This window comes from Toxoplasma gondii, chromosome XII, assembly GCF_000006565.2.
Source record: "Toxoplasma gondii ME49 chromosome XII, whole genome shotgun sequence".
Lineage (NCBI taxonomy): Eukaryota > Apicomplexa > Conoidasida > Eucoccidiorida > Sarcocystidae > Toxoplasma > Toxoplasma gondii.
This window is the reverse complement of record NC_031480.1, coordinates 5,130,740-5,142,116: the sequence shown is the minus strand read 5'-3', so window position 1 is coordinate 5,142,116 and position 11,377 is coordinate 5,130,740. Positions and strand designations below refer to the sequence as shown.

The 11,377-nt window shown below is 55.4% G+C and overlaps 1 protein-coding gene across 1 annotated transcript; it reads right to left on the bottom strand.

The window, feature by feature from the left end:
- Positions 1-291: 291 nt before the first annotated feature.
- On the bottom strand, positions 292-9,095 carry TGME49_250700 (hypothetical protein). Its single transcript, XM_002367311.2, has 7 exons — positions 8,038-9,095; positions 4,520-7,464; positions 3,654-3,830; positions 2,285-3,268; positions 2,044-2,114; positions 1,444-1,635; positions 292-1,147 (listed from the first exon to the last, which is right to left on the bottom strand). Exons 1-7 carry the CDS (start codon positions 8,129-8,131, stop codon positions 1,081-1,083), a joined length of 4,530 nt encoding a protein of 1,509 aa, XP_002367352.1. The 5' UTR covers positions 8,132-9,095; the 3' UTR covers positions 292-1,080.
- Positions 9,096-11,377: the final 2,282 nt, after the last annotated feature.

Genomic DNA, 11,377 nt, shown 5'->3' with positions numbered 1-11,377 from the left:
GATTGAGTTAGGCTTGCAAAAACAATCCAAAAAAACATGGCAGTTGTTTGCAGTCGGCTCTGCGTCTCCCTATACCCTTCGTCTCCGCACGAGATAGGACAGCCAGAGAAGCGAGGGCCCGCACGAACTCAGTAGGGGGGCACACGCGAATTCGCTTGTCTGATTTCTAGCCGCGAAGATACACTTGTCCTGGGTATACTTTTCTGTAACAGGTTCGGTCGCTTGTCCCGTTATATATATATATATATATATATATATATATATATATATATATATATATATATAGGTATCCCCATCGAGATCACGTGGCGTGAGGTGCATCGAGACAAGAGAGGCAATAACAGCAGAGTGGATAGTGTACGTGTGGAGAGCGAGAGAAACCACTGCTTTACCTCAATTCTTCTCTCCCATGCAAAGGATAATCTTGGTGTCGTAGGCTTCTGAAATACATCATTTTAACTGTTTCTTTCTCCACTTGAGAGACGAACGAGGAACAGCAAAGAAGACGACACAAAACAGACGCAGCTCTTTCCTCAGGTGGCGAGGCGGTAAGTGCAGAAAACACGAAAAAATCCGATTACATTCACCAGACAGGAGAGACAACAAAGAACGACGCCTCAAAGTTTGATTACGGCTGAGCGAGAAACAGGCGCCGAAGAGACGCCCCTTGTTTCTGGAGACAGTCCTATCTCCACACCCCCGCATACGCATGCACGAGGCTAGAAACGCTATGTAGAGCCACACCACAGTGCGTGCTCCCCGACTGTTCGTCCTCAAGACTCTTTCGTCTAGGCTCTCCCAGCAGCGCCGGAGGCTAACAGAACACGTAGAGCAAGGACTGAAGACGGAGACCACCTGAGCGCCATGCTTCCGCCCGTCGTGCTTCTCCAGAAAGCCGTTCTGGGCTCACGAGGTCGAGCGCGCCACGGAAAAAGCAAACGCTCATCGCAGAGACAAAGAGCAGGGCGGGACAAAGCGGAAAAACGAACGATAAAGAAAGAAAAAACGGGTGCTGGAGGCAACTTCGGCGAAAGTCACAGAGGCAGCCGTGATGTTCCGAAAACCGAGACACGAAAAAACTTAGGGACCTGCTCCGGCAAGGAAAGACGACAGCATCGCCTGCGCACCCGCCACTCCCAGGAGGTTCCTGACGAAACAAATCAAGAAATACATCCAAAAGAAGAATGTAAAAAGAACGGACAGACGCATCGAGCAACAAAAGACAAACACCACATACTTCCACACGCCCATAACACACACAAGTGTGAAGATCTGTTCACTCTATACCAGTTCTGATATGTACATATATATATATATATATATCGTGTGCGTGTATCTATGATGTATCTGTAACGATACGGGAGCACCCTAGAAAAAGTTGTTTAATCAACGGAAAACAATTGCGAGGAAGGATTTCTTCGAATTACCAGCCACTCGCCTTACATGGCCGCCACAGTGATTGCTTTCGCTCTGGATTCATCAGCGCGGGCCTGTTGAACGACTGCTTGAATGAGAGGAAGCAGGACTTCCGTTGTTCCGTTGTTTCCTCCTGACTTTTCTTCTTCTGCTGTCTCACGAACAGCCAACACGAGCGCGGAGACAGCCAGAGTGAGAAACGGCACCACTGCCGTTCGCCTAAAAACAGATCAACATTTTACACCATATGAGCAAATATACACGCATCTGTGAACACGTGTAGGCAACGCTTATACACATATATGTATATGCATATATATATATATATATGCACACATGAATATACCTATGAATAAATGCTTTCTGATATATATATATATATATATATGTTTATACATCATGATAGACCTCGTACCCAGTAGATTCGACGGACGAGAGCAGTGACAGTTCGGGGAAAGCAAGGCCGGAGTTGCACGGGCCAGTTCCATTTAGATACCAACAGGACAGGATAGATCGAGAGGCGAGCCGATGCAGATATGTGGAGAAAGACGACGCAGAACGAGGTGGCGGAAAGAACCTTTTCTTCAGACAGAACTGTTTTTTTCGCGTTTGGCGAAAGGGCCTTACTCCTGATACGGCGTCAACGACGAAGGCGGCGGAAGCAGCGCAAGTAGAAGGGCGAGAAGGCAGCAGCCACTCTGAGACGAAGAAAGAAGCACGACTGGCATACGGTAGAACGGGTGTACGCTGTGGGTAATCTGACTCAAGAAAGACAAGAAAACCGACACTGAGAGGCTGAAGAACGAACAATACTAGACGGTTAGAACTTGAAAGCGAAGCGAAAATCACAAAGACAATCGAGACTCACCCTGTACTGAAGAAGCTCGGCAGCTTGTTCCTTGTTCCAGCCCCACGCGATTTGCTCGTAAACTCCGACGAGGAACGCGGCGCTGATGGCTGCCGCTTGTGAATGCCCGTTTTGGTTCGCCACGTGGAGGAGCCGCGAAATGAGATGTATGTACAAGGCGCACGCGGGGCTTGCGCTGTCGTCGTCCATGCCGGATTCCTGGCTTTTCTTGAGGAGGACGGGGATGAGTTGGTACTGATCCGCAGGTTCTGTGCTCCGCTGCGTTTCGTCCTTCTGCAGCAGTAGCAACTCGTTAAGCAAAACAGAGGACGGAAAACCGTTCTCCGCCTCCAGGTCTCCCTTTTCCTCGCCCTTAGCGTCCTCCACCCAGTCAGGTGTACGTCCATCGCTCCCAGAGCTCGCCCGCACGTTCGCAATCGAGTTCTGGCCAGCGGGTCTCCCGTCGGCGCTTCTCCCTTCTTTCCTTCTTCCGTTCCGCTCGAAGAGAAGCACGTGGTCGACAGCGGAACAGAGAGAAGGGAGGACGGTCGGAGACGCGAGGAGAATTTGCAGAAGCGCAGCCGCAGGCACATCTGAAAACAGCCGCAGGGCGCGCGCGAGGAGCTGCCGGCCCTTGGGTAGTTCGTAGAGACCCGAGAGCATCCAGCGCGAGGCCTGGCGCCCTTTCTCGACTTCCTCAGCCAACAGCTCTCGCGCCTCCTCCAGCTGCGCACGCAGTTCCGGCTGTCTGCTTTCGGCAAGCTGCAGCTGCTGCAGCTGCACATAGCGCCGGTGGTAGGCCGCCACGTCCACGGTCGAGGCAGGCACATGGGCGTCGAGAAGAAAGGGGAGAAAGTACAGTGTCGCGACAGCCGAAGTCGGCGGGCTGTTCTCCGCCGCAGCCAAGTTGTGGCGCAGAGTCACCAGCTCGAACAACTGCAGCATCAGGTGCTGCTGCTGGTCTTGGAGACGCGAGCGCGCAGCCACATGGCTTGCCGGGCACTCCTTGAAAAAAACACAAAGTCGAACAGGTCTGCTCCCACAGTTACACCGCCCAGTTGCAGCACAGTCGTCTGCAGTGGATGCACATCACCTTCAAGGTTGGAATTCGACCATGAGATGAAACGGAGCACCTCGGAGAGAAGGGACGACTGCCAGAAAAGACAGTTCTGTTCATATTGCAACATCAAAAAAGCGACCTTTATCTTTAGCATCATGTGACGTCAACCTCTTTTAGTTCCACCCTTGACCCGAGAAGCTCGCACCTAACAAATGTATGAGTTTTCACCGAGTTCTTTACTCAAAGAAGTCAGGGGAATCACAGGCGGAGACGCTGCTTTAAGCGCTTCTTTTTCGTGCGAGCCCTTCGTCCCCCTTTTCGGTTCCTCACCAGAATTTCACTGTGAAGAGACGCCGCCTCGAGCAACAGATCGAACGCGTCCTCAACGACTCGCCGTGCCAGCACGCCGTCTGCAAAAGCAGAGAGGATCTCGCCTTCTTCGGTCGCAGGTGCGCTTCGCTTCTCTGGAACGCTGTCCCTCTGAGGAGCCACCGAGCCAAAAACCAGCTGACAACGCAGAACGAAGCAGAAAAAACGCATGCGATTTCCACATAACATTAGCGAAACCCCCTCGACGATGCACACGCAATGCAAAGACCGTCGTCTCGACACGGGCGAAAAGAGCTCCCGCGACACTTTCAGTTAAACGCACGGACACCCAAATCTACCTATATACATATATATATATATATATATATATATATATTTGCAAGCAAATTCGTTCCCCGACAACGGATGTATTTCCAACGAAAATTCTCCCCCATGTGAAGGCGCATTGCTTCTACGAAGCTTCGGTCTCCAGAGCCAACGCCTTCGCTTCCTGCCCACTTTTCTGAGTTGGTATCCCCCCTCGCGACCCGCAAGGAACATCTAAATGCCTTTCGTCCTTCGTGGACTGCGTGTACCGCAAGAAATTCGACCCGAATATCGAGAACCAACTTCTCTGAGATTGCTGCACACCACTACACAGTGGATTCCTCAAGACACATGAAAGTGTTAAATTCAATTCTCAACGACATACAGACAATTACACATGGGTCGAGTACCTAGAGAGTGACTACGACTCCAGTCACGAGATACACACAACCGACTCTTTGTGACTGCTGTAGACCACTAGTCCCCCCATGGATTGCGTAAAACAGATACAAGCGTTTGCTTTTCTCAGTTCCTGACGTTCCGGTGCCTCGGGACCTTACCGCTCGCACGAGCTTGGCCGACGCCTCTCGGGCGCTGTCACCCTCGACTTCCTGGTCCGTGCCGGTTCTCTCTCCATCCTCGCGCGCGGGGCTTTCGTCGCGGACCGCACAGAGAGAAGGAGACTGAAGAATTTGCGCGAGCGAGTGCTGCCCGCCGGTGGGTGCGAGGTGGATGCAGTTTCGAGGCTGTCTGACTGTCGAGTACGTTTGCTTTCCGAACTTTTTCTGGAGGCGCCGCTGCTCCTTCTCGGCGTGCGAGAGCTCGCGGTCCGGGTCTTCTTCGCCATCGCGAGTTGCGTCTTCTAACGCCGCGAAAGCAAGGGTCTCCTTCTCGTCCACGCGGCGCCGGCCCTCGCCCTGCGCCGCCGTGGGCCCCCCGACGCTCAGGAGACACGGCGCGAGGTAGAGCTGGAGGAGCTCAGTCGCGCCCGCGAAACTCAGACTCCCGAGCAGCAGCGGATGCATGCGACAGCTCGACACCGTGACTCCGATCCCAAAGTCCTGCGCGTGGCCAAACTGGGGCGGGAGCGCCGCGGGCGGGCACCACTCGTCGCCTTCCTGCCCTTCGGCGTCCCGCCTACTCGCACCGCCGCCCCACGCTGCGCGGTGCTGCTGAAGGAGTTCGAACTCCTGCTGCTGTCTCCTGAACACGCGACTGATCTCCTTTTCAAGGCCCAGCGCTGAAGACGGCGGCTCCGGCATCGTCGCGCCGGCTCCGGAGTCCCGCTCCGCCAGAGACCCGCCCCTCTGGCTAGGCACGCCATCCGCGCCCGCGTGAGGTGCTGAGCCCAGGGCCCCGTGGTGCCGCATGAGGAAGCGGAAGTTCCAGCGGCCCGAGCAGCGCTGCAGCTGCGGAAGTTTGGCCATTTGAGCGAGGTGCATACGCAAGATGTGGTCGAGGTCGAACGCTGTCATCAGACACTCGTGGCCGCTCCGGGGCCCGCTGGGACCTGGGCGCGCCGAAGCGCCACTCTCCGGAGTCGCGGAGACAGCGGATCCGGCGGCAGGGACTCGAAAGGGCGGCAGCTCTGGAAGTCGCTGCTGCACCACCGCATCCCTGTGGGCCTTAGTCAGCGGGAACAGCGAACATGAACGCAACACAGAGACGATGTCGTCCTGGGGCTCCGGTGCGGGAGTCGCCTCGCCACGGCGCCGACCCTTTTCGCGGTCGACGCCCCCAGAGACGCCCCGCGACGCCGAGGCCGGCAGTGGCGACAGCGAACGGCCCTGGCTACCCTGCGGGTACAGCGTGCGGCCGAACCCCGAGGCCCGCCCGAAAGACGGCCTCAAAGAAGGGACTGCCAAGGTGCCCCCGCTGCCCGAGACCCGCGCCTGGCGCCTGCCGGGGCCAGCCTGCGAGTCTAGAGGCCCCAAAGGCCCGCGATCTCGCGGGTCTCCGCGCCGCTCGCCACCCGAGTCCAAACCCTCGAGTTCTCTTGCTTCCCGTTCCTCCAAACGCATGCGCTCCACCGGATGCGCCGGCACCCCCTCGCCCTGCGTGAGGGTCGACGAAGCGACGGTTCCGCTTTCATCGAAGAAGGGCAACCGCGGGCGAAGGTCGCTCGGCTCTTCACGGCGGGACGCAGCTTCCTTCGCAGGCGAGACACCTGGGCCCTTCCTCGGCTTCACATTCATCACTTCGAGAACGTCTGCGTCAGCCGGCACCACGAGAGGCGGCCGCGTCGGCGCGGACCTGCCTCCAAACTGTGGCAGCGGGCGGTGGAGGGACTGCGGCTCGCGCTCCGCCTCGAGTATCCCGCGGGCCTTCTCGAAGTCTGGAAGCGGTCCCCCTGCAGAGAAACCCGCGAGCGCAACGCCATCGTGCGAGAGGTCGACGGAGCCATGGGCGAACGCGCGTGTAGCCCCTGAAGAGCCACCCTGCGCGCGCGCTGCGGCTACAGCAGCTTCTGCCGCAGAGAGAGCCGCGAGGGCGGCGGCAGTCACGTTCGCATCCTTCAACAGATCTTGAACCATGCGCTCGTCCTCTTCGCTCGGGGGCTGCGCGAGGCAGGCGAACGCGCGCGGATCGTTCACGCCCAGGCCGAGGGCCTTTCCAGCGCCGTCTTCTCTGTGGACGGAAGGTATAGGCCCAGAAGCTAGGGGGTTTCCCGGGGGGAACAGCCCTTTCGAAGACAGGAACTGCGCCTTTGGATCCACGTGCCTTTGGCTCGGCCCGCCCGCAAGACCTGCAGCCGGGCCTTCTCGGCCCTCGTCGCCCCGTCCGAACGGCGCTGGTGCTAGGTCCGCTTGGGGCCCGTAAGCGAAGGGCGCGCCCGCGGGGTAGACGTCGGCGCGGTCCCGGCCCCCAGGCCCCACTTGCGCATGCGCCTGCTGTCTCTTGAGGTGAATCAGCTTGTCGAGGTGCTCCGTGGCCGTCGACCGCCGAGCCGTCTGCGCGTGGGGCGCGGACGCGAACCCTCCTGCGCTACGGTGGTGCTGAAGCAGCAGCTGCTTTTCCAATTCGCTCGCCTGCAGGGGCTGGACCGGCCGCGGCAGGCCGTGCGCGAGGTCCCCCCTGAGGGCAGCAGAGACACTTCCGCCGAGAGGGTTCCCCAGCGGATTCGGCCCTTGGTGGTGTAGGGCCCGGTGGTTTTCTTCTCTAACCTCCTGTTCGATTCCCTGGAACTCTCGAGCTCTGGGAGAGAACCCGCGGGGGTGGAGGTTTCCGGGTGGGGGGCCTGAGCCGCCTTCGGTGAAGAAGGCGGGTAGCGGCCCCCCGCAGAATCCACCGTCGTCCGGAGCCCCTGCCTTCTCGAGGGAACGGAAAGCTTGAGAAGGAAACGCGCGGGACGCATCTACATGTGGCGCGGATGCATGCGCGGGAAAGTCACCTTGAGACTCCCAAGCCACGTCGTGGCGCTTGTCCGCCTGACGGGGATCGCGGATGGTTGCATGCAGTGCCTCAAACGCACCTACGGCCCGAGCGTCAGGCTTCCAGTCATCACCTGCGAAAAGGGGGCAAGAACATTCACAGCCGAGCAGCGGTGGTGCATCTGGGGAAAAATGCTTTGAGCGGAGCGACAGCGAGTATCAACCGGCGTCATTTCCAATTTCGGGTGCCACAGCTGGTTCCGTTGCTTTAGGGATAATGCACTACATTTTACACTGTCGTTCGATCGAGCACGAGACTAGGCGAAAACCCGAACAAGACGGTGAGGCGAGTGGGCGCGAGACAGAAACGCAAGAATTAGACAGAAGCCAAAAGCCGCCAGGGTAAATGGGGAACGAAGGGAGCCTGACAAGCACATAGTAGCAATCGTGCACGCTTCTCTTGACAAGACACCCCAAGCAAAAGTGCCAACGCGTCAAATGTAGACACGGACACCTGCATACACGGGGTGTATGTACAGAACGAACGCAAGGCGTGTTTTGTCACAGGACCGCTGTTTCTGTAGACGAACCAACGGTGCTCATCCAGTGGGGGCAACGAACCCGAGTGGCAGCAGTGACATTTCCTTTGTGCAAACAACAGAGAAAGCCCAGTGTCCCCTGCTATGCTGAGAGCTACTGCTGCTTACCGACGACTCCTCCGACGTCGCCGAAAGTGTCGTCGTTGAAGGCGTCGGCCTCGGCGTCGTCTGGCTCGAGGGGTTGTAACTCAAAATCATCCATCTTGAGATTGAGAAATTCTTCACGCGGTCACAGGCGCAAATCTTTTCATCCTTCTCTCTACCCTCAAATTCCTTCAACAGGCTCCTGCCTTGGTCTGAGCCAGGGAAACCGTCGTTCCCCGCCGAGGTGGTTTGTTTAGTTTACCATGCAAATCGCGAGCGAGGATGAGCGCGAGTATGACTGCAACGGACGGGGAGTCGCGGAAAACACCAAGAACAACACAAAAGGATCCTGGCGACGGGGAGGTTTCTAGAACGCTTACCCTTTGAACATGCAACAGGAAGTCGGGACACAACCACTGGCTCTCCCGAACGAGTCTTTTCCAGTGAGCGGTGCAGCAGCAGAAGCATGGAAGCGGTCGAGCCGCGGCAAAAAAAGAATGAACGGCTGTCCAGACGAGGGGAAATATGGGCACAGATCAAGCATGCGTGTTTTTTGGACAGAAAGACAGAAAGTCGTCACCAGGCTTCCGAAAGCTATGTGGACTGCCTGCACATCGTGTGAGTTACTGAAGGCGCGGGACTCGGCAGCTCCTGGGGGATTGTGGACTTAAGTAGCTGTGGTTAAACGGTGGGAATTCGGAAGGTACTTTTGAAAAAAATGAATGATAGTGTGGAGCGGAAAGAACACAAGTCAGCACGGCAAAAACTGCGTATCGCACAGCGGCGTTCAGAGCATTAAACCCGGCACGTCGCGAGTAGCATGCAACGGGTCTGCGACGGAACTTGACGCAAAGGGAAGAAAAGAAACGAACAGTTTTGGCAAGAACATCACAAAACAGCTTGTCTGTCAAACTGCGCTAACTTCGGAGGCGGCGAAAGGACGAGGTACCAACTGGAGCAGCGGCCACGGCACACAGAAGCAGAGGCGGCCGGGGACACCCTATTCGCAGGAATCCCCCACAGAAAAAGAACCGGGGAGAAAACGACGCGAACTAAAGACGGAACGTGAAGCGAGACAGACGAGGAACAAATGGTAAAGACGAAGGCAGCTGCTGTCAGCTTGGCAGTGACAGAAGTCCAAAGGTGGAGTTCGGGAAAGCCAAGGAGGGTGATCACGCGCGCAAAACGGACGGAACCGACCTCCACGAATGCGCTTCTTTGCCCAGTGAAAACGGAGGCAGGCTGCTCGAGTACCAGCTAAGATCAAGTGTGAACGGAGGACCGGCGCGGGGAAACAAGCTTGCTCCATCCATTGACGCTCCGTACACTTTCAACACACACAGTCAGATGACGTGTTTCTACGAAAAGAAAAGAGAATGAAACACGCACCTCGAGAAACCCTGCTTGTATGTGAGCAGCAAGATAAACACGAGTTGTAACAGAAATGCATGTGTTACTTTTAGAGCACAGCCGATGTGGAACAACCTTATTGGCGTAGGATGGGAGACAAACTCTAGAATCAGCAGTCTTCCTCGTGCCGCGTGACCTCGTGCAGCACCAGACGACAGACTCGAGTATTCCCCCCAGACATTTCCCGTGACCGCACCACTACGAATGCAGAGTGAAACCCTTTTCCAGCTCCCTGTACCGCTGCGGACAGAGAGGCTCGCAAAACCAATTGTCGAAGGAGCGTCAACATGCTCTTCGCGCCTCGTCCGCACCTCCTGGACAAAACCCTGGATCTGGAGGTCGCAGAAGTGTTTGTGCAAGCACTGGCTTGCTGTCCGTTACCTCTCAGAAATAAACTGGTTTGAGAGACTGCTCAAAGGGCCGGCCGAACTGCTTAGCATATATAGGCTGCGCAGCGATTCCAAAACCGCAAAGAAACGAGCGGAATAAGGACGTCGTTGAACCACGTTAGCGTCGGATCGTACAGCTCCAGCAGATTATCCTGGAAACTGATGTATTGGAGGCACTGCAGCCGTACGCAGAACTTACGGTATTCCATAAACGCTTCCCTTTGCTGTCAAAGCATCTCAAGCATCCCGGAAACTGCTGTAATGAGGGATTTCCAGCAATAAGTAGAACGTATGTCGTTCCGTTTTGGCTCTTACGGCATCTTAGCAGATGAACTGCCGAGCTAGAAAGTGGCGTGCATTTATCTGGAGAGAATATTCCTGAGGAATGGGCAGCAATTGAAAGCGAAGGAGAGTCCATGCTTCTCTAGGAGCGCGTAAAAGTAATGAACACCTGGTAATTCGCGAGACGACTCCACCAAGAAGAAACATGCTGGTGTAGCAGTTTTTCCAGGCGATGCTTGGTGCTTCTCATGGCTTGTGCAAGGCTTAGCGTGTGGAAAACAGCAGCGGCAGCAAGCAGCCACCACTGATAGCAAAAGGTTCAGACGGCTGCTCCACCGGCCTTTTCCCAGCATCGCTTTTTTGTGGCAGCTTTGGGACTTCGTGAAAGAACTGAAAATTGTCACGATCTAAAAGTCGGAGCCGCATGATAAGCAAAACGCATGCATTTCTGAGCATGATATTCCAAAAGCCGGCAGTCTTCTCTTCAGGTCACAAGAGGAGAGTAATGGCATAGATGAACATCATGATTCCACAATGCCGAGGTTGAGGGTCGTTCCAGTTATGACGAGCGAAAAATTAAGCAAAGGTGACACTAGCTCCAGGAAAAAACGGGAAATCGTAAGCCTCTGCAGTTGGATTCTTCATGAGCTTCGAATAACGGAATTGCAGCAATGAAAATTCGAAGTCTGTGTGTCCCAGTACGCGTCCCAAAAATCATCGACGGAGGACTATGTTGCTGCACGTGGAACACAAAAAGTGGCTTTCACAGGAATTCAATCCCACGGCACGCAGTTCCATGTTTTTCGGACGCGCCTGAGAATGACAGAACTGGTGGAAGACAAGGCTTTTCCTTAGGAACTGGAGGAGTCAAAGTATTTCTCGAGCATTTCTATGGGTTGCAGGATGGCACCGATCTCAGCTGAGTAATGGTGGTGACCCGCACTACAGTATACTTTTATGGACAAACGCAACATTGTCAGCATCTTTTTAGAGTAACAAGAAGTTCTGTACAATTCGCGCCTAAGTGGTCTCTCGCGCGACGTTCTCTAGTTGCGAAGACTGAGGCAGTGATAAAGACATGAAGATAACTACCACTGACATCTGCATTGAGCGAAGAGCGAGGTAAGACTCACACCCTCAGAGCCTGTGTAGGTGAAGAAGCGACTCGATTCTTGCACGTCTTCTATTCAATCTCAGATGATTACTGCCAGTGCGATGGTAGTGATAGGTGAAGAAGCGACTCGATTCTTGCACGTCTTCTATTCAATCTCAGATGATTACTG

Excerpts from the sequence above, each read along its gene's own strand:
- TGME49_250700 (XM_002367311.2), bottom strand. The coding sequence starts at position 8,131 with ATGGATGATTTTGAGTTACAACCCCTCGAGCCAGACGACGCCGAGGCC. Across the intron at positions 7,465-8,037 it reads CGACGTCGGAGGAGTCGTCG|GTGATGACTGGAAGCCTGAC; the intron begins GTAAGCAGCAGT and ends CCCTTTTCGCAG. Across the intron at positions 2,115-2,284 it reads CCGAGCTTCTTCAGTACAGG|AGTGGCTGCTGCCTTCTCGC; the intron begins GTGAGTCTCGAT and ends TCTTCGTCTCAG.